Source organism: Carcharhinus amblyrhynchos, chromosome 14 (genome assembly GCF_965287045.1).
Source record: "Carcharhinus amblyrhynchos chromosome 14, sCarAmb.v2.hapA, whole genome shotgun sequence".
NCBI classification, from domain to species: domain Eukaryota; kingdom Metazoa; phylum Chordata; class Chondrichthyes; order Carcharhiniformes; family Carcharhinidae; genus Carcharhinus; species Carcharhinus amblyrhynchos.
Window position 1 is genome coordinate 59,820,878 of NC_137337.1, and position 20,841 is coordinate 59,841,718.

The 20,841-nt window shown below is 44.2% G+C and overlaps 1 protein-coding gene across 1 annotated transcript in view; it reads left to right on the top strand.

Moving 5' to 3' along the window:
* Window positions 1-20,841, top strand: part of LOC145352276 (serine/threonine-protein kinase PAK 4-like) — a 64,984-nt gene that overhangs the window by 19,933 nt on the left and 24,210 nt on the right. The window contains exons 3-5 of the mRNA XM_080202018.1: window positions 2,206-2,898; window positions 19,217-19,681; window positions 20,587-20,720. Coding sequence (XP_080058144.1) covers window positions 2,206-2,898; window positions 19,217-19,681; window positions 20,587-20,720 — 1,292 coding nt within the window. The remainder of the gene's footprint in view (window positions 1-2,205; window positions 2,899-19,216; window positions 19,682-20,586; window positions 20,721-20,841) is intronic.

A 20,841-nucleotide genomic window follows, 5' to 3' on the forward strand; every position in this document is an offset into this window, starting at 1 on the left:
CCTGACCCTCAGAGTTTGTCAGTTTAAGGGGTGTGACTTTCTCTTGTAACACGTTATTTGGGTAACACTCCCCTTCCCTGATTTGTCTCAGTGTCTGAAGCTCGGAGTTCAGCTCGTCAACCAGGCCTATACCTTCAGTGCACTTTTCGACAGTGGTCAACATACGCTAAACAGGAGAAAAGCTTAAGCAGAGAGAGAGAAACAACCTCAGAAGTCCCCTTCTGACAGGGCACTCCCTCTGCTTAAGGCTCAGTGACCCCCACCATCCCGGTCTATCCTCCAAGACTACAATCACCTCCCTGACCCTCCAATCCTTCCCTATCCTCCCTGCTTTGGGATCCCTTGACGTATACCTGGGCCCGGGACTTTGAATCTGGCTGCTACATGCAGTGCCATTTCCAGCCATTGCTGGAAGGATTAGAGGGCTGATGACTAATCAGATTGGGTGGCAGCTTTCTGAAGCAGAAATCCTTCCGGACTGGGGGGGTGGAAATCCCACCTTTTGCCAATCAATGCTCATTAGAACGTAAAATTGCAGCGGGGCTTTTGAAGTCACTGAGAGCCAAGACCGCGCTGTCCTAAAAATTCAGCATAATGGAATGTCTGAGTGTGTGTGGAGGTACATGGGGTAGTACAGTGGTTAGCACTGCTGACTCACAGCATCAAGAATCAGGTTCAATTCTGGCCTTGGGTAAATGTCTGTGTGGAATTTGCATATTGCCCGCGTGTCTGTGTGGGTTTTCTCTGATTTCCTCTCACAGTCCAAAGATGTGCAGGTTAGGTGGATTGGCCATGCTATATTACCCCTTAATGTCCAAAGATTATGCGGATTAGCTGTGGTGAATGTGCAGGGTTACAGGGATGGGGCGAAGGGTAGGGTCTTGGTGAGATGCTCTTTTGGAGCTTTGGTGCAGACAAATGGCCTCCTTCTGCACTGTAGGGATTCGATGGTTCTATGTGTCAGTGTGTGTCAGTATTAATGTGTATCAGTGTCGCTGTGGGGTGTGGTAATGCATGAGTGTGCATGTGTAAATGTGAATGACAATCTCTGGGCATGTGCCAGTTATGCCTGAATCAGCTTGTGTTTGGAAGATTGTGAATTATGAGCATGATTGAGTCTGTACGTTTTTTATGATGTGAGTATGTATGAGTGCATGTGAGTGAGTGCATGCGAGCATGTGACCCTGTGTGAATATAAATGTGTTTATGTGTAAGTATGCACTCTGTGCAAGTACGTGGATGAATTCTGTAGGGTTGATGAGATTCTTCCTTCGCTGGGAAGGTTTTTCCTTTATTTGGACACCATTGGTGGAGGAGCAACCTAGAACTGAGTGTGAATTTTACAGTGACTCAGGTTGTTTTCCTCATGCTTCATGCCTGTGGTGGGAGGATTAGGCAAGGATTGGAGGGCTGCTCAAGTACTGACACCTCATTGCTCAGCGTGGAATAGTACAATGTGTATGTGTCACAGACTCCAGTATCGCAGCATCCCCCGACCCAGGAGGCTAGTCCTGTTTCAGCACCATCAGTGAAGTACGTAATCTTGTTCTTAACAAAGTTAGCGGCTGATAATCTGAGCGTGAGGGGAGAGGCCAAGGTGAGTTCCCAACGGTGGGCGTTTGAAAATCAGTGTCAGGGTTGGGGAAGGTGAATAGTTAATTGTACGAATCAAACTCTGGGGGGGGTTTATGTGTGGCCACAATGGAGAGAGAGTTCACCCACCGTTTTCAGCGAAACCTTGTCCTGTAGGGATTTATGTAAGTGATTGTTCTTCCAGGAAGGAAATGTTCACTCTATACTGATCAGAGTCTCGCTGTGTGGGGGTTTAATGTGTGTACCTGCAGGGAGTGAGTGTCTCTCTGTACCAATTAAACAGGGCTTCGTCCTGTGGGGGTTTCCCTGTTAGTTGGGGCAGTATCGTGGATATTCATATCTGCCCAACAACTGGAAAACCAAATGAGGAAAGAATGGCCTGTTTTGTATTAAAATTCACTGGACACATTCCCCCTCTGGTCTGTTTAGGCCATTAAACAGACAGTTTCTAATTTGTTACAACCCAGCAACGTCAAATCTTAAGATTCAACCAATCCAATTTGAATTTAGACCTGTGGATTGGAAATGCAAATGCAAACTATCCCTCAACTTTGACTTTGATTATGATGCAAGCTTCCTCCCTCAATTAAATTGTTTTTTTTTCTTGCACAGCCCATCGTCCGAGGAAACACCCCTGGAATCAATGGTTACATCACAGGGCTGATATCTGATCTGCAGAAACTTTCAGTCACAAGGTCCAACTCCTTACGGAGAAACACTGTGTGCTCGTCCCAGAGAAAAGAGCGCTCACTGAGGAGCATCGAGGAAAACAGCCCCCAAGAGATGCTGCAAAAGCAGCGAAATTCCACAGGGCGCTGGAGCAGGATCTTTTCCAGGGGTCACCCTGGAAGGAGTAAAGGAGAGAATGGGAATTTCACAAATAGATTGAGCCTCCAAAAGTGTAATTTGCAACAAAATGGGAACGAGGGTCACATGAACTTGTCCATCCCCTCATTGGAGTATGAACGACAGAAGACAAACTCGATCCATCATTTACCAAGTCTTTCACTCGAATCCCAGAACACCGCTGTCCTACCAAATGGAATCTCTGCAGGTCTTGCCCAGTCACATGTGGCAAGCAGGTTGAGATCAGGGAGAAGGAACAGTCTTGGCTGGAGACCCATGTCCTGCCTCTTTGTTCAGTCCAGCCCAAAGTGGGCAAGAGACCGTGGCTCAGATTCAAGCTCATGCACCTCCTTTAACCTTCCAGAACATGGCACAACAGAACATCCGCTCAACACCGGTCCAACAGCAGTCCCCTCACCAGAAACCTCAGCAGGGGTAACATCAGTCATCCAAACTCAGGTATGGAAGTTGGGATTGCTTGGATTTGAAGTTATGAATATCAGTGCTTCGGTTTACCTCTAAGGCAATTACATTTATATGAGACAGATTATGTCAACTTGCTCTAAAAGTGCTTTTTATTTTCCATTGATAGTTGGAGGTAGGCCCAAGAAGGAGATAGGCCTTTGTAGCTTAGTTTTGGTCCCCTTACTTGAGGAAGGATGTAGTTGCATTGGAGGCAGTTCAGAGGAGGTTCACTCAACTGATTCCAGAGATGAGAGGGTCGACTAACAAAGAGAGATTGGGCCTTTTAAGCCTATACTCCTGGAGTTTAGAAGAATGAAAAGAGATCTCATTAAGGTATACAAGATGTCAAGGGGATTGACAAAGAAGACATGGGGAGGATAGTTCCTCTTGTAGGGCAATCTAGAACAAGAGGTCATAGTTTTAGAATAGGGGGTGGCAGATTTAAAACAGGGATGAGGAGAAATTAGTTCTCTCAAAGAACATAAGAAATAGGAGCAGGAGTAGGCCATCTAGCCCTTCGAGCCTGCCCCGCCATTCAATAAGATCATGGCTGATCTGTCATGGCTCAGTTCCACATTCCCGCCCTCTCCCCATAACCCTTAATCCCCTCGCTTATCAAAAACCCATCAACCCGCGTCTTAAAAATATTTAGCGAGGCAGCCTCCACCACTTCAACGGGCAGAGAATTCCAGAGATTCACCACCCTTTGAGTGAAGAAGTTCCTCCTCAACTCCGTTCTAAACCGCCCCCCCTTTATCTTGAGGCTGTGCCCCCTAGTTCTACTGTCCTTTCTGGGCAGGAAGAGCCTCTCCACCTCTATCCTATCCATCCCATTCATCATCTTATATGTCTCAATGAGATCTCCCCTCATTCTTCTAAACTCTAACGAGTACAAGCCTAGTTTATTCAGCCTCTCCTCATAGTTCAACCCTCTCAACTCCAGTATCAGCCTAGTAAACTTCCTCTGCACTCCCTCCAAGGCCAAAATATCCTTGTGTAAGTACGGCGCCCAAAACTGCACACAGTACTCCAGCTGCGGCCTCACCAGTGCCCTATACAGCTGCAGCAAGACCTCCCTACTTTTATATTCAATCCCCCTCGCTATGAAGGCCAGCATCCCATTAGCCTTCCTGACCACCTGCTGCACCTGCAGGCTGGGTTTTTGCGACTCATGCACAAGGACCCCGAGATCCCTCTGCACCGTCGCCTGCTGCAGTTTTTCGCCACGTAAGTAATAGTCCTTCCTACCATTATTCCTACCAAAGTGGACCACCTCGCACTTGCCAACATTAAATTCCATTTGCCAGTTCCTGGCCCATTCGCCCAGCCTATCTAGATCCTTCTGCAGACTCTCCACACCCTCCGCGCAATTTGCCGTTCCACCAATCTTGGTGTCATTAGCAAATTTCGACACCATACACTCGGTTCCCTCCTCCAGATCATCTATATAAATGGTAAATAGCTGAGGCCCCAGCACCGACCCCTGGGGCACTCCACTAGTCACCAACCGCCAATCCGAATAGCACCCATTGACCCCCACTCTCTGCCTCCTATTTGACAACCAATCCTCTATCCACGCTAACACCCTACCCCCAACTCCATGCCCCCTGACCTTCTGCAATAACCTCTTGTGAGGTACCTTGTCAAACGCCTTCTGAAAATCAAGAAAGACCACATCCATCAAAGGATCGTGAGTCTATAGATATCACTAACCCAGAGCATAGTGGATGCTGGGACTTCAAATAAATTTGTGGAAGAAGTGGACACATTTTTAATTCGTAAGAGTTTGAAGGGTTATGGTGAATTAGAAAGGAGGCCGAGATGAAATCAGCCTTGATTGCATTAAATGCATTAAATCATAAATTGCATTAAATCAGCCATTCTAGGCCTGCAAACCAGAGGTTGTGAGTTCAAATCCTACTGAAGGAAGTTGAATTTAATAATTATGGTAAAATTATTGGCTCCAGTGGGGTGAAGAAAGAAAACTGGAATAAAAAGGGCAGTAGCAACATGGATATGGCTAAGTGACAGGAAGCAAAGTGCAGTTGCTTTTTAGGCTGGAGGAAGGTTAATACTGGGATTCCTCAGGGGTTGGTGTTTGGATTTTTTCTTTTCCTGATATATATTAATGACCCAGACTTGTGAAGACACAATTTCAAAAGTTCTAGATGGCACAAAACTTGGAAGCTATGAGGATAGTGATGAATTTCAAAAGCACATTGACGGGTTGGTGGGGTGGGCAGACAAGTGGCACATAATGCAAAGAAATGTGAAGTGTGGTAGAAAGAATGCCAAAGGAGATTGTAAAATAAAGGGTACAATTCTAAAGGGAATGTAGGAGTACAGAAACCTGAGAATATATGTGCGTAAATCCTTGAAGATGGCAGGACAGCTTGACAGAGCAGTTAATAAAGCTTTATTAATTAGGGCATAGAATATAATAGAAGGTTTGTTAAGAATCGTAAGAACTGGGAGCAGGAGTAAGCGATTTAGCCCCTCAAGCCTGCTCCATCATTTAACGCAATCAAGGCTGATTTCATCTCGGCCTCCTTTCTAATTCACCATAACCCTTCAAACTCTTACTAATTGAAAATGTGTCCACTTCTTCCACAAATTTATTTGAGGTCCCAGCATCCACTATGCTCTAGGGTAGTAATATCTATAGACTCACGATCCTTTGAGAGAACTAATTTCTCCTCATCCCTGTTTTAAATCTGCCACCCCCTATTCTAAAACTATGACCTCTTGTTCTAGATTGCCCTACAAGAGGAACCATCCTCCCCATGTCTTCTTTGTCAATCCCCTTGACATCTTGTATACCTTAATGAGATCTCTTTTCATTCTTCTAAACTCCAGGAGTATAGGCTTAAAAGGCCCAATCTCTCTTTGTTAGTCAACCCTCTCATCTCTGGAATCAGTTGAGTGAACCTCCTCTCAACTGCTTCCAATGCAACTACATCCTTCCTCAAGTAAGGGGACCAAAGCTATACACAATATTCTAAGTGCAGTCTCACTCATGTTTTGTACAGTAGCAGAAACACTTCACTACTTTTATATTCTATTCCATTAGCAATAAATGCCAAGATTTATTTTGTCTTCCTTATTACTTTCCATTTTGGCGGCATGGTGGCACATCTGCTGCCTCATTGTGCCAGAGATCCAAGTTTGGTTCTGGCCTTGAGTGACTATCTATGAGGAGTTTGCATGTTCTCCCCATGTCTGTATGGGTTTCCTCTGGGTGCTCCGGTTAGGTGGATTGGCCAAGGTAAATGCGTGGGGTTGTGGCGATAGGGTGGAGGGTGGGATGCTCTTTCAGAGCGTTGGTGCATACTTGATTGGCTGAATGGCCTGATTTTGCACTTGAGGGATTCTATGATGTCCCTTCCTATCACACTTGTGTAACTTGTTATACTTGTTAAACTTGCATAAACTACAGATTTGATCTCAACAGGGGCACTACATCCAGTTCTGGTTGCCATACTTCAAAAAGAATGTGAAGGCATTAGAGAGGGTACAAAAAAGATTCACGAGATGTTTCCAAAGATGAGGAACTTTAGTTAACCTAGATAGAGTGGCGAAGTTGGAGCAGTTCTCCTTTGGCAAGATTGAAGTGATTTGATAGAGGTTTACAAAATCATGAGGACCCTATCCAGAGTAGTTAGGGAGAAAAGGTCCCCATTGGTTCGAAAAACAAAGGACACCAATTTAAGGCGGTTGGCATAAGAAGCAACAGCAACAAGAGGAAACATGTTTTTACATGCTGAGTGTTTAGAAGCTGGAATGTGTTGCCTGAGAGTGTGATGGAGTCAGATTCAGTCGTGGTTTTCATAGAGAATTGGGTCATTAAAGAGAGAAGAACGCACAGAACTAAGGGGAAAAGGCAGGAGAATGGAACTACATGAATGGTTCATGTAGAGAGCTAGTACAGAAAATGGGCTGAATGGCTTCCTCCTGTGCTGTAATCATTTTACAATCCTATGATTCTATAACTCTTGCAGAGCTTCAACTAGCTTACTCATGCTCTTACTAAAGAAACTGCATGGGCTCCAGTTATTTGCTTTGAACAAACAACTCAGTTGTAACCCAATGCTACAGAAGGGTTTTTTAAATAAAATTCCTTTCTCAGAGTTAGAAAACCAATTTTAATCCCTCTCCTTAATTGCTCAAAAGCCAATTCAAATTGAATCCAATTTATGGTCCCAGCAAGGGAGACATTCTAGATCCAAGTTGACAAAAACAGACATTACACCTGATATCACACTTGATCCTATGCTTGACCTGAGCCAAAAGGCCAAAAAACACTAGAGAAAGCCCACTATCATTGTTTATTTAAGCTGCAAATGTGTGTTGCACTCAGAAGGGCACTGTGCAGCCTACTCACTAATATCTCTTTTCAAGTACTGTGGCTATGCAAATAAATTTAAAAGGTACCATGCATTCAAATTAGCAGACTGAAATGAAAAAATGCTTAGAAGTGTCAATGCCCACCATTTTCTTGAAACTAACAGGGTTGGGAGCAAATAGGACCTTGTCATTGTTGGTGTGCGGGCGTGCATGTCAGGAGAACGCCATGAGTACATGGCATGATATAGCTTCATGGGAATGGTGCGGAGAACGCAAAACCCAGGTATCTAAACTTACCTGCCCCCCCTGCCCTGGACCCCAAGAAGAACAGAATACCTTCCAACAGGGAAGGTATAAACCTACAATATCTCCACACCTTCTCAGCATGAATTTTCAAACTAGCTGCTAACCTTGCCTATACAGACAAGCAAAATAAGGGATATTGACACAAATAAAATAAGAGCCAATAAACCAAGGATTCTCACCGTGCTTGGACTCATCAAAAAATCAGACTTACTCATCTCCAGCCTCACCTGAGTTGCCACTCGAGTCCCACCATCAGCTGGAAACTTTAACCCATTTCTCTACCAAGGAGGCCCCAGCAACCAGAAGAAGGAGAATTACAAGACACTCACGCATGAGAGGGGGAATCGGAGGCCATTGAAGCCCTTGGGTGGCCAGGGGCAGGACCGAGCAATGCCCATGGGGCAGTGCCAGCCTAGCTGGCTGGGCACCCTGGCACTGCCCATCGGGCAACATAACTGTGTCAGGGCCCTGCATGGGGGGTGCAGCCTGAATGGGGCTGGAGCTATGACAGGAGGGAGGTAAAGGAGGGTCTCTGCAGGGGTGGTGATTTGCGGGGGAGAGGGGAAGGACTGGCACAAGGAGCAATTAGAGGGTGGGGGGATCCTGGTGTTCAATACACTGGGAGATCTGGACGCTTGCAGAATGGCACCCTAAGCGCTCTGCAGCAGTCTCACCCTCACCAACGAGCTAAGGCAACCCGCCGCCCCCCCCAGAGAATTGCATCCGAGCATTTTATTTGCACTAACTGTCCAAAGATGTGCGGGCTAGGTGCATTGGCCATGCTAAATTGCCCCTTAGTGTCCCAGGATGCATAGTTAGAGTGATTAACGGGGTAAATATGTGGAGTATGGGCCTGGGTACGATTGTTGTTTGTGCAGACTCTTTCTGCACTGTAGAAATTTTTATGAAGTGCCATAAGATTGCAAGCCATAGCTCACTGAGAAAACCAGTGCAATATTCTCCCATTTTCTTGCTTGTTTGGCTTGTAGGATTTTTTTGTTGTAAGATCACGCCCAACAGCTCCAGTCTTCCCAATTTTTAATTGAAGGAAATTTCTGCTCATCCAGCAGGGGATGTTGTACAATTTGTCTGACCAATCAGAGGCAGTCAAAAGAGACGGTGGTGAATTTGAGTTGGGTTTTGACAGTGTAAGTAGGAGAGTGATTAAGATCAACAACTGCAGAAATATTGTGGTGAATAGAGTGCCAAAGGCTGGATGGTTTTGGTATTTACAGAATTATTGTAGAAACATAGAAACCCGACAGTGCAGAAAGAGGCCATTGGCCCATTGAGTCTGCACCAACCACAATCTCACCCATTCCCTACTCCCATATCCCTACATATTTACCCACTAATCCCTCTAACCTACATATCTCAGAACACTAAGGGGCAATTTTAGCATGGCCAATCAACCTAACCCACACATCTTTGGACTGTGGGAGGAAATTGGAGCACCCGGAGGAAACCCATGCAGACATGAGGAGAATGTGCAAATGCCACACAGACAGCGACCCAAGCCGGGAATCGAACCCATGTCCCTGGAGCTGTGAAGCAGCAGTGCTAACCCCTGTGCTACCGTTATGCACAGTTATGGTGCAGAAGGTGGCCATTTGGCCCTCCATGTGTTCACTAGCTCTCCAAATGAACAACTGACCAAGTGCCATTCCCCTGCCTTCTCCCTGTAACCCTGCACATTCTTCCTTTTCAGATAACAGCCCAATTCCCTTTTGAATGTTTCAATTGAATCTGTCTCCATCATACTCATAGGCAGTGCATTTCATTCTTTATGTAAAAAGTTTCTCCGCACATCACTTTTGCTTTTTCTAATTACTTTATAACTCCGTCCTCCTGTTTCGATCCTTTAAGTGGGAACAACTTCTCCCTCTCTATTCATGCTCAAACCCCTAATGATTTTCAATAACTCAATTAAACTTCCTCTCAACCTTCTTTTCTCAAAGAAAAACAATCTTAACATCTTCAATCAACCTTCATAACTGAAGTTCCTCATCCCAGAAGCCATTCTCATGAATCTTTTCTAAACCCTCTCTAACATCTTCCTGTCCTTAATCCTGTTGTTGGTGATGTGAGGGAAAGTTTACTCCAGGGCCAAATGCAGAAAAAAGTGACATTAGGAGAGAGGAGAGTGTCAGTGTCAAAGGATACAAAAAGGTGTCAGGAGATGCTCTTGTCTGTGAACATGAGAGGCATCTTTCACTATTGGAGCTTGTATAAAGGGAGAGCTTAAAGGATGACAGAGGGTCAGTGAATTCAGAGGAAGAAGAACCAGGAGAGTTGAGATGGAGATTGGAATCAGATGGGATGAGAAGTTGCTCAATGCAGAGGGAGGAAAATCTTAGATATTGAGTGAGAAGTTTTGGGTGATACTTGGGGGGGTGCTAGAGAATGAAGATGAAGGAGAGCTGAGAGGGATTAATAGTAAGAAGCTCAATGAAAGAGTAGGTGCTTGAGGCATCAAGGGACAGAACAGGGAGTGATTTGGTGATAACTGTCTCATTGACGCAGGGCAATCTGTGGAAGGTATATCTAGTCTGGAAGGCTTCATTTCAGGGGAGGTGTCATAATCCTCAGCCAGATTTCTGTCAAGGTGAAGATGTTGTTGCAGTCATCCATAGTAAACTCATGGATTGCAAGGGCCTTATTCCAAATTAAATGTACGTTCTGGAGGGAGATGGGTAGAGGGTAATGAGAGCTCACTGAGCTGGAAGACTGGCTAGGATGGGCAGTTGTAAGAAGGCAGTGGTAAGTGCCTTCATGAGCCCTTGGGAGCATAACAGAAGAGGCACAGAGGGAAGCTTGATGCTTATCCAAGATTGAGAGAGGTCTTGAACAGTGGTAGAGTAGAAGGGTTTGTAGAGCCCCAAGTACGCAAGATGGGAGAAATGAAAAGCGGCCTGACTAAGTGATGGAAAGTTAGGGAGAATGGCCCAAGAGTAAAGGAGAAGGAATATAGACTAGAGTCCAGTGTGACAGCCAAAATGAGCATGTGAATGGACATAGAGAAACTCTTAGGCATGACAAAGATAAGCATCGTAAAGACGAGGTAGTGAAGAGACAGTAAGAAAGAGTCCAAAGTGAAAATCAGAGGCGTAGGCTGGAATGAAATTGAAGATGAAGTGGAATCAGCTTGGATCACCAATCAGCTGATGTACAACCTTGGAGACAGGTATGGACGGTGAGTGATCCCAGGAGTTTTGAGAGGGGTTGAGTTTCAATTCAATCAGACCACATCTTTTCACCTCTACAATATCACCCAACACCACCCTTGTCTCAGCTCGTTCATGACTTTGTTACCTCCAGACTGGACTATTCTAATTTATTCCTGGTCAGCCTCTCATATTTGAACTTTGCAAACTTGAGGTCATGTAAAGCTTTGCTGCCAACGTCCTAACTTTCACCAAGTTCCAGTCACCTATACTCATGACCTACAATGACTCCAGTTCATCAATTACTCTATTTTAAAATGCTCATTTCTTTTCAAGACCCATTTTGGCCTTATCCCTCCCTTTCTCTGTAACCTCCTCCTGCCTCACTACTCTTTGTGATACTTGTGCTCCTCTAATTCTGGCCTCTTGTGCACTCCCGCCTTCAATTGCTCCAACATAGGCGGATGTGCTTTCAGCTACCACCTCCCTAAGCTCTGGAATTCTCTCTTTAAACTTCTCTACCTTTTTACTTCTCTTTCCTTGTTTAAAATAGTTTCAAAAACCTACCTCTTTGACCAAGATTTTAGTTATTGGATGTAATTTCTTCTGTGAAAAAAATTTTGGTGTCAAATTTTGTTGCAGGATACTACTTGTGAAATGCCTTGGGACATTTCACCATGGTAAGGATTTTATATAAATACACATTGTTGTTGTTGTTGAAAAATTGAGAGGTGAAGTTGTGAAGAATTAACCACGAATCAGAATAGATCTATCAGAATCCAAGAGAAGTGAGTTGTGACCTTGGTGATTAGTGCGCGCCAATGGATGCAGCATACCAATAGATCTGTGCACTAATGGATCCAGTATGCTTGGGGATCCAGTGGACAAATCGATTCAGTATACCAATATATATGGTGTACCAATGGATGCAGTGATCCAGTATAATAGCAGATCCAGACAATAGTGCTTCCAGTGTTCCAGAACCTGTGTCCAACTAATTCAGTATGCTAGTGGATTCAACGTACTGATGGAACTGGTACTAATGGATCCAGAATGCTAGCAGATCCAATATATTGGTGGATCCAGTGGCTTACAGATCCAGTGTACATATGGGACTACTGTGCAAGTCAATCCGGTATAGTTCTTTTTTATTCTTTCATGTGGTTGTCAGTGGCAAGGCCAGAATTTGTTGCTCATCCCTAATTGCCCTTGAATTGAGAGACTTTGTCACACTGTTGCAGAGGGCAGTTAAGAGTCAACCACATTGCTGTGAGCCTGGAGTCACATGTAGGCCAGATCAGGTAAAGATGGCAGATTTCCTTCCCTCATGGGCATTAGTGAACCAGTTGCGTTTTTATGACAGCCAACAATGGTTGGCTGTCATAAAAACTGTTGTTGAGACTTTTCAATTCCAGATTATTTACCTAAATTTAAATTCCACCAGTTGCCGTGATGGGATTTGAACCTTTATCCCCAGAATGTTAGTTTGGGCCTCTGGATTAGTCCACTGACATTACCACTATGCCACTCTCTCCTCCTGAAGTGAATTAAGTATGCCGTCAGTTCCAGTGTGCTAGCAGATCCAATGTATTACTGCATCCAGTGTGCTGCAAAGCCAGTATGATAGGGATTTCAGTATAACAGTGAATCCAGTATACCAATAGATCCAATATACTAATAGATTTACACATGAGCAATTATCTATCCTAACACACCGTATACTAGTAGATCTTGCATAATAGTGAATCATGACTGTTAGTCTGATGGATTTGGTGTATGAAAATATCCAATGTGCTATTGGATCCAGTATACTAGTAAGTACAGATGACCTGATGTACTAGTGGACCCATTATCCCAACATATTCAGTGTACTAATAAATCATGTGTGCTGGAAAATCCAATATAATAGTGGAACCAGTGTACAAGTGGATACAGGGTATTAGTAGAACCGTATACTGCTGGAATCAAGTCACTAGCACATCTAGTGTGCTAGCAGATCCAGTGTGGATTCAGTGCACTAGTGGATCAAATTTACTAATTGAACAATTGTGCTAGTGGATTAAATATACTGGTGGATCCAGTGTACTAATTGATTCAATATACTGGTTAGTTTGAACTCAGCATGTCTGGCAGCACCTGTGAAAGAGAAACAGAGTTAATGTTTCAAAGTCGCTTAACTTTTCAGAGCTGAAGAGAGCTAGAAATGTGATGGATTTTATGCTGTTGAAGAGGGGGTGAGGCAGGTGGAACAAAATACAAAGTCAGGGATAAGTGGGAGCATAGGAGGGATTTTACAAATATGCCAACAGACGCAAGACAAAAAGATAGTGTTAAAGACTGAAGCAGGTCTGATTTTTACGCACTAAGTGTTAATAGCCGAACAAAGGTCAGAGTTCTCTAAAAGAACAAGGTACAAATTGGCCCTGTGGGGGTTGGGGAAAAAATTGAAGACAGAGTCAGAATTTGTTGAACTTTAATTGCGGAAGGTTGTTAAAGGCTTAATCGGAAGTTGAGGTGCTTTCCTCCAGTTTACGTTGGGCTTCACTGGAACGTTGCAACAGGCCAAGGACGGGTGTGGACATGAGAGCAGGATGGTGAGTTGAAATGGCAACGAAGATCAAGTCATTCCTGAGGACCAAGTGAGGGTGTTCTGTAAAGCAGTCACTCAGCTTGTGTTTAGTCTCCCCAGTGTGGAGGAGATGCATTATGTGCAGAGAATGCAGCAGATTAAGTTGAAAGAAGCTGGAAGGAACCTTGATCAGTGAGGAAGGCGGAAGTATAAGTGCAGGTGTTACACCACAGAACCTATGTCCTCACTTTTCATTGCACCAGCCTCCACATTTTAAGGATGTTGTGGATAGGGGATGAGGTGTTGGGATGGACCAGGATGGCATAGAGGGAACAGTCCCTATGGAATGCTGATGGGTGACATAAGTGGCAATGTTTTTGATGGTGGCATTGTACTGGGATTGGCCAAAATGGCAGAGAATGATCCTTTGGATGTAGAGGCTGGTGGGGTGAAAAGTGAGGACCAGGGAGAGGGGGGAAGAGGCAAAGGCAGAAGGGTGGGAGATGAATTGGAGAAGGTTGAGGGTCCTATCAAACACTGAGCCTTGGCTCAGGAAAAAGGAAGACATGTCCCTAGTGCCATTTTGGAAGGTAGCATCATTGGAACAGCTGTGACAGAGGTGGAGAAACTAGGTGAATGCGGTAGAGTCTTTACAGGAAGAAGGGTGTGCGGAACTGTAGTCAACGTCGCAATGGGCATCACTGAGCTTGTAATGAATATTGATAGTCTATCACCAGAAACAGAGACAGAATTCAAGGAAGGGAAGTGTCGGAGAATGTGAAGATGAGAGTGGGGTAAAGATTGGAATAGGCCCTGGCTACCACTTATCAGAGTGAATTATGCTGAGGCAGTTTGCAATGCACGGAGTGTCAGAATTCATTCTGATAAGTACCCCCAAAAAACAGACAGGAAATACTCCCATTTTCACACCCATTGGGCACTTAGTTTTTTTTGGAGAATCCCAGCCATAGTTTCTTATTAAGGTGTCAGAGAGACAAAGAATGAAATGGAACCAGAACTAGCACAGTTTTGAGATAGGGTGAGTCAGTGCTGCTGCAGAGAGACAAGTCGAGTGCGTACATATAGTAGTGTGGGCACAAAGGGTGGATCTCGGGATGCAGTGGGAATGTTATATATCCTGGAGAGTCCTGTTATCCTGGATGGATTCAAAGCATGAAGGATGGAACTTCAATTGGAATTTAAGTGGAGGAAGTTGGAGACACAGACAGTCGCTGAGGAAGAAATATATTTATGAAAGCATCTTACAGCTTTCTGGACTTAACATTGAGTTCAGCAACTTCAGACTTTGAATTCTGTACTCAGTTTTGATAGATATATATTTACCCAGCCCCCACAGGGCCTGTCTGTAACCTGTTTTGCTTTCAGAGAATTCTGACCCTTGTTCTGCTTTTAACACATACTGCTATCTAATCTTTATGATACTATCAGCACTTGCCTCAATCTTTAACACTATCATTACCACTGCCTTTGTCTTGTGTTCTTGACATATTTGTCAAAGCTCTCCTGAGCTCCCAACTTCTCTGACCTTCTATTTTTCTCCACCTGCCCCCGCCTCTCTTCAACAGCATTGAATTCATCACTGTTTTACCTCTCTTCAGACCTGAAGAAGAATCATATTTGACTCAAAACATTAACTCTGTTTCTTCCTCCACAGATGCTGCCAGACCTGCTGAGGTTTTCCAGCATTTTCTGTTTTTATTTCAGATTTCCTACATCTGTATTTTGCTTTTATTATTTTGGTTAGTTTGGCACACTGCAGTTTCCTGTGAACCAGAGAATCCGGTGTGCCAGCAGATCTGGTACAATAGCAATTCCAGTGTGCTAGCTGATCCAATATACCTACATTTCCAGTATATTATTGAATCCTGTGTGCTAATGAATTCAGTATACTAGTCAGTTTGGTGTATGTGAATCCAGTGCATTAGTGGTTCCAGTGTACTAGTGGATTCAGTATATGAGTAGATCCATTCTGCTAACATTTCCATCATGGTAGCTTATCCAGCATGGTTATAAATCCAGTGTATTGTTATATCCAGTATCATAACAAATCCTGTGTATCAGCAAATCTAGTTAGCTGGTGGATCAAGTGTAGTAATGGTCTCGGTATACTAACAGATCCAATGTGTTAGTGTTTCTAGTATACTAGTAGAATCAGTATATTAATGGATTGAGTATATTATTTGATCCAGTATACTGGTGGATCCACTTTATTACAGACCTGGTGTGCTAGTGCTTCCAAACATATCCTATATACTAGTAGATCTTAGCAAATCCTGAGTGCTGGCATTTCTGATATAATGGTGGATCCATTGTACTATTGGATACAATGCAATATATTCTCAGATTCAGCATACGGGCAGAGGTAGACCAGCACTTTGTGGGAAAGTTCACAGTGGAGCAGGGGTGGCACTCAAAACAGGACTGGGGAGGGTACAGGCCCAATATGTTCTCTATAGGGGGAAGTGTAGGAACAATATTTTCAGGGGATCCTGGATATCTAGGACAATTTGGGACTGGATGAGGAAGAAGAAAAATGCTTTTAACAAGTCCAAGGGAGCAATTCCACTGCGGCCCTAGAAGAATGTAGGAAGTGCGAGAGGGATGCAATTAGAGGAGCAAAACAGGGGACATGAGAAAGGACAGGATTGAGGAGAATCCTGAGACATGTTGTGAATACACCAAGGGAAAGAGGTTAACCGGGAAAAGAGGAGGGCCCATTAGAGACTAAGTGGGCAATGTGTGTGTGAAGCTGCAGATATAATTGATGCATGTAAAAATGGTATGGCAATTTTCATGGGGAATTTTAATCTACATGTCAATTGGTCAAACCAGGTTGGCCAAGGCAGCATTGAGAAGGAGTTCATAGAATGCACTCCTGATAGGTTCCATTACATAGTGTTAGAGGAAACTATGAGAGAGTAAGCTATCTTAGATCTGGTCCTGTGTAGTGAGACAGGAATAATTAATGATCTTACAGTTAGAGATCCTCCTGAAGGAACAGTCACAGTATAGTAGAATTTAAAATACAGATGGAGGGTGAAAAGGTAAAATCCAATAACAGTGTCTTGTGTTTAAACAAAAGAAAGTACAATGGGATGAGGGCAGGTTTTATGCTGGAACAACGGAGGATTTTTAAAGCAGTTTTTCATTGTGTTCAGCAAAAGTACATGCCAGTGATAAGGAAAGACTGCAGGAAAAGGGATGATCAGCCATGGATATCTAAAGAAATAAAGGATGGTACAAAAAAGAGTGGCTAAGGTAAACATTGGTCCTTGAGAGGATGAGAAGGGAGATTTAATACTGGGAAATGAGGAAATGGTCGAGCGATTGAAGAAGTATTTTGCGTTGCTCTTCAAAGTGGAATATACAAATAACATACCAAAAATGAATGATAAGGAGGCTATGGCAGGTAAGGATTTTGAAGCGATCATTATCACTAAAGAGATAGTGTTGGGCAGGCTAATGGGGCTAAAGGTAGATACGTCTCCTGGCCCTGATGGAATGCATCCCAGAGTACTAAAATAGACGGCAGAGGAAATAGCAAATGCCTCTGTTTCAATTTACCTCAATTCACTGGATTTTGGGACGGTTCCGGCAGATTGGAAAACAACAAACATGAGGCCACTGTTTAAAAAAGGAGGTAGACAAAAGGCAGGTAACTATAGGCCAGTTAGCTTAACTTTTGCAGTAGGGAAAGATGCTTGAATCTATCATCAAGGAAGAAATAGCCAGACACCTGGATAGAAATTGTCTCATTGGGCAGACGCAGCGCGGGTTCATGAAAGGCAAGTCATGTTAATTAATTTACTGGGATTCTTTGAGGATTTTCAGCGCGGTGGATGTGGCTCATCTGGAATTCCAGAAGACATTCAATGAGGCGCCACACACATGACTGCTGCATTAGATAAAGGAGAATGATCTTACAGCTAATGTAGTGGCATGGATAGAGAATTGGTTAACTAACAGAAAGCAAACAGTGGGGATAAATGGGTGTTTTTCTGGTTGGCGATCACTGACTAGTGGTGTGCCTCAGGGATCAGTGTTGGAACCACAATTGTTTACAATTTACATAGATGATTTGGAGTTGGGGACCAAGTGCAATGTGTCAAAGTTTGCAGATGACACTAAGATGTGTGGTAGACTAAAGTATGCAGAGTACACTAAATGTCTGCAGAAGTATATAGAAAGTCTAAGTGAATGGGCAAGCTCTGGTAGATGGAGTACAATGTTGGTAAGTGTGGTGAGGTCATTCATTTTGGTAGAAATAACAACAAAATGGATTATTATTAAAAAATTGCAGCATGTTGCTGTGCAGAGGGACCTGGAGTCCTTGTGCATGAATCACAAAAAGTTTTTTATAAGTGCAGCAGGTAATTAAGTAGGTAGATGGAATTTTGTCTTTCATTGCTAGAGGGATGGAGTTTAAAAACAGGGAGATTATGCTGCAGCTGTATAAGGTGCTGGTGAGACCACACCCAGAATACTATGTACGGTTTTGGTCTCCTTACTTGAGAAAGGATATACTGGCACTGGAGGGGGTGCAGAGGAGATTCACTAGGTTGATTCCAGAGTTGAGAAGGTTGGCTTATGAAGAGAGAATGAGTAGACTGGGATTATACTCATTGGAATTTAGAAGAATGAAGAGGGATCATATAGAAACATATAAAATTATCAATGGAATACATAAAACAAAAGTAGGGAGGTTGTTTCCAATGGTAGGTGAAACCAGAACTGCAATGCATTGCCTCAAAATAAGGGGGAGCAGATTTAGGACTGAGCTGAGGAGGAACTTCTTCACCCAAAGGGTTGTGAATCTGTGGAATTCCCTGCCCAGTGAAGCAGTTGAGACTATTTCGTTGAATGTTTTTAAGGCAAAGATAAATAAATCTTTGAACAGTAGAGGAATTAAGGGTTCTGGTGAGTGGGTGGGTAAGTGGAACTGAGTCCACAAAAAGATCAGCCATGATCTTGTTAAATGGCGGAGCAGGCTCAAGGAGCCAGATGGCCTACTTCTGCTCCTAGTTCTTATATTGGAAAGGTGTTAAATGAATACATTTTATCAGTCTTTACTCAGGAAAGGGAAAACGTAGGTACAAAATTCAGGAAAAGGGACTGTGAGGAACTTGCACAGTTTGATATTGGAAATGATGAGGTATCAGAGGTTCTGATGGGCTTAAAAATGGACAAATCCCCAGGCCCAGAAGAATTGAATCCCAGGTGGCTGTAGGAGGTGAGGCAGGAAATTGCAGGGGCTCTGACACAAATTTTTAATTCCTCTCTGGCTAGGGGGAAAGGGCCAGAGGACTGGAGGATGGCTAATCTGTTTCAGTTTCTCAAGAGATGCACCAGAAAATTACAGACCAGTGAGCCTCACGTCAGTGGTAGGGAAACTATTGGAAAAAAATCTGAAGGAGAGAATTAATCTCCACTTGGAAAGACATGGGTTAATTAGGGATAATCAGCAGGGTTTTGTCAGAGGGATGTCATGCCTAACGAGTATGATAGAATTTTTAAAAAATATGATTGAGTGTATGAATGAGGAAAGTGTAGTCGATGCAGTTTATTTGGATTTTAGCAAAGCTTTTGACAAGGCTCCACTTGGGATTTGAGAAGGTTGAAGCACATGGGATTCAGGGAAACTTGGCAAGATGGACCTGAAACTGGCTTAGTAATAGGATACAAAGGGTAACGGTAGAGGGCTGTTTGAGTGACTGGAGACCAGTGCCCAGTGGAATACCACAGTGACCAGGACCCTTGTTGTTTGTTATACGCATAAATGGGCCTCTCAATTGCTGGTTCAGTTAGAATATCACCACATCTCTGCTTCCCTGTTGAAAAGGGCCTTTTCTGTGTTACCTGATAATTTTTTTTTGGTGGAACACTTTATCTGTTTTCATCTTTTCCAAAGATGAACAAACAGGCCAGGCACAATGGAGAAATCACTCAGAACAGTGCAGTAAGGCCGAGGCAAACTGTGGCAGCAAGCACCCAGCAAAAAGAGATAGGGGTTGTCTCAGCATCAAGCTCAGTCCTTCACCCAACAAAAGGGATCATCACCCAACAACAGCCAAGCCCGAGAGGCACTCGCCTGAACAGACACAGCTCTCCACAGTTCAGCCCACCTCAGCAGCAGCAACCTCCAATCAGTCCATCTGGACGAGGACACAGAGTTACACATGAGGAATTCCGGAGTGCCATGGCAACTGTGGTTGACCAGAGTGATCCCAGAAACCACCTGGAGGCTCTCAGTAAAATCGGGGAGGGCTCCACAGGCATTGTGTGTGTCGCAACTGAAAAGCACACAGGACGGAGGGTGGCAGTGAAAAGGATGGACCTGAGGACACAGCAGCGACGGGAGCTGCTCTTCAATGAGGTAAGGCCGAGGGTTCCTGTTTCCTGGGGATACTGGGGCAATGTCCACCTCAGATTTACAGACACCTGAGCATGCTAATCACTGGGAAAGGGGCATGTAGAACTGAGAAAGGATTGGTAGGTTGGAGATACTGTGTGTGGGGGATCGGTGAGTCAAAGATACTGAGAGAGGGGATTGGTGGGTCAGGGATAGAGTGAGAAGTGATTGAGTCAGAGAAGAGAGAGAGAGGTGATTGGTGGGTCAGGGATAGAGAGAGTGAGGTGATTGGTGGGTCAGGGATAGAGAGAGTGAGGGGATTAGTGGGTCAGGGATAGAGAGAGTGAGGGGATTAGTGGGTCAGGGATAGAGAGAGTGAGGGGATTAGTGGGTCAGGAATAGAGAGGGTGAGGGGATTGGTGGGTCAGGGATAGAGAGAGTGAGGTGATTGGTGGGTCAGGGATAGAGAGAGTGAGGTGATTGGTGGGTCAGGGATAGAGAGAAGGAGGGGATTAGTGGGTCAGGGATAGAGAGAGTGAGGTGATTGGTGGGTCAGGGATAGAGAGAAGGAGGTGATTGGTGGGTCAGGGATAGAGAGAGTGAGGGGATTGGTGGGTCAGGGATAGAGAGAGTGAGGGGATTAGTGGGTCAGGGATAGCGAGAAGGAAGTGATTGGTGGGTCAGGGATAGAGAGAAGGAAGTGATTGGTGGGTCAGGGATAGAGAGAAGGAGGTGATTGGTGGGTCAGGGATAGAGAGAGTGAGGGGATTAGTGGATGAGAGATACAAACTGACCACCTGACCTGGTTGTTTTGTGGCAAGTGAAAGGAGGTTAGTGGCAGAGAGCAAGGTGTGATCAGTTCTTCAGTAGTATCACTTTTCCTTCACAGATCCCATCACTGAGTGACCTCTTTGTTTTCTGTTCTTCAGGTTGTAATAATGAGAGATTATCATCATGACAATGTGGTGGAGATGTACAGCAGCCATCTGGTTGGGGATGAACTGTGGGTTGTGATGGAGCTCCTGCAGGGTGGGGCACTCACTGATATCATCACTTTTGCCAGGTACTCTCACAGCATCCACTCCATTAAGTTAGATTATGTGTTTGTGCCATTATCAGAATTGAACTGTCAAAATGTAATGGTGAACCAGAGTAATGTATGTAATTTTGACCAGCACATGGTG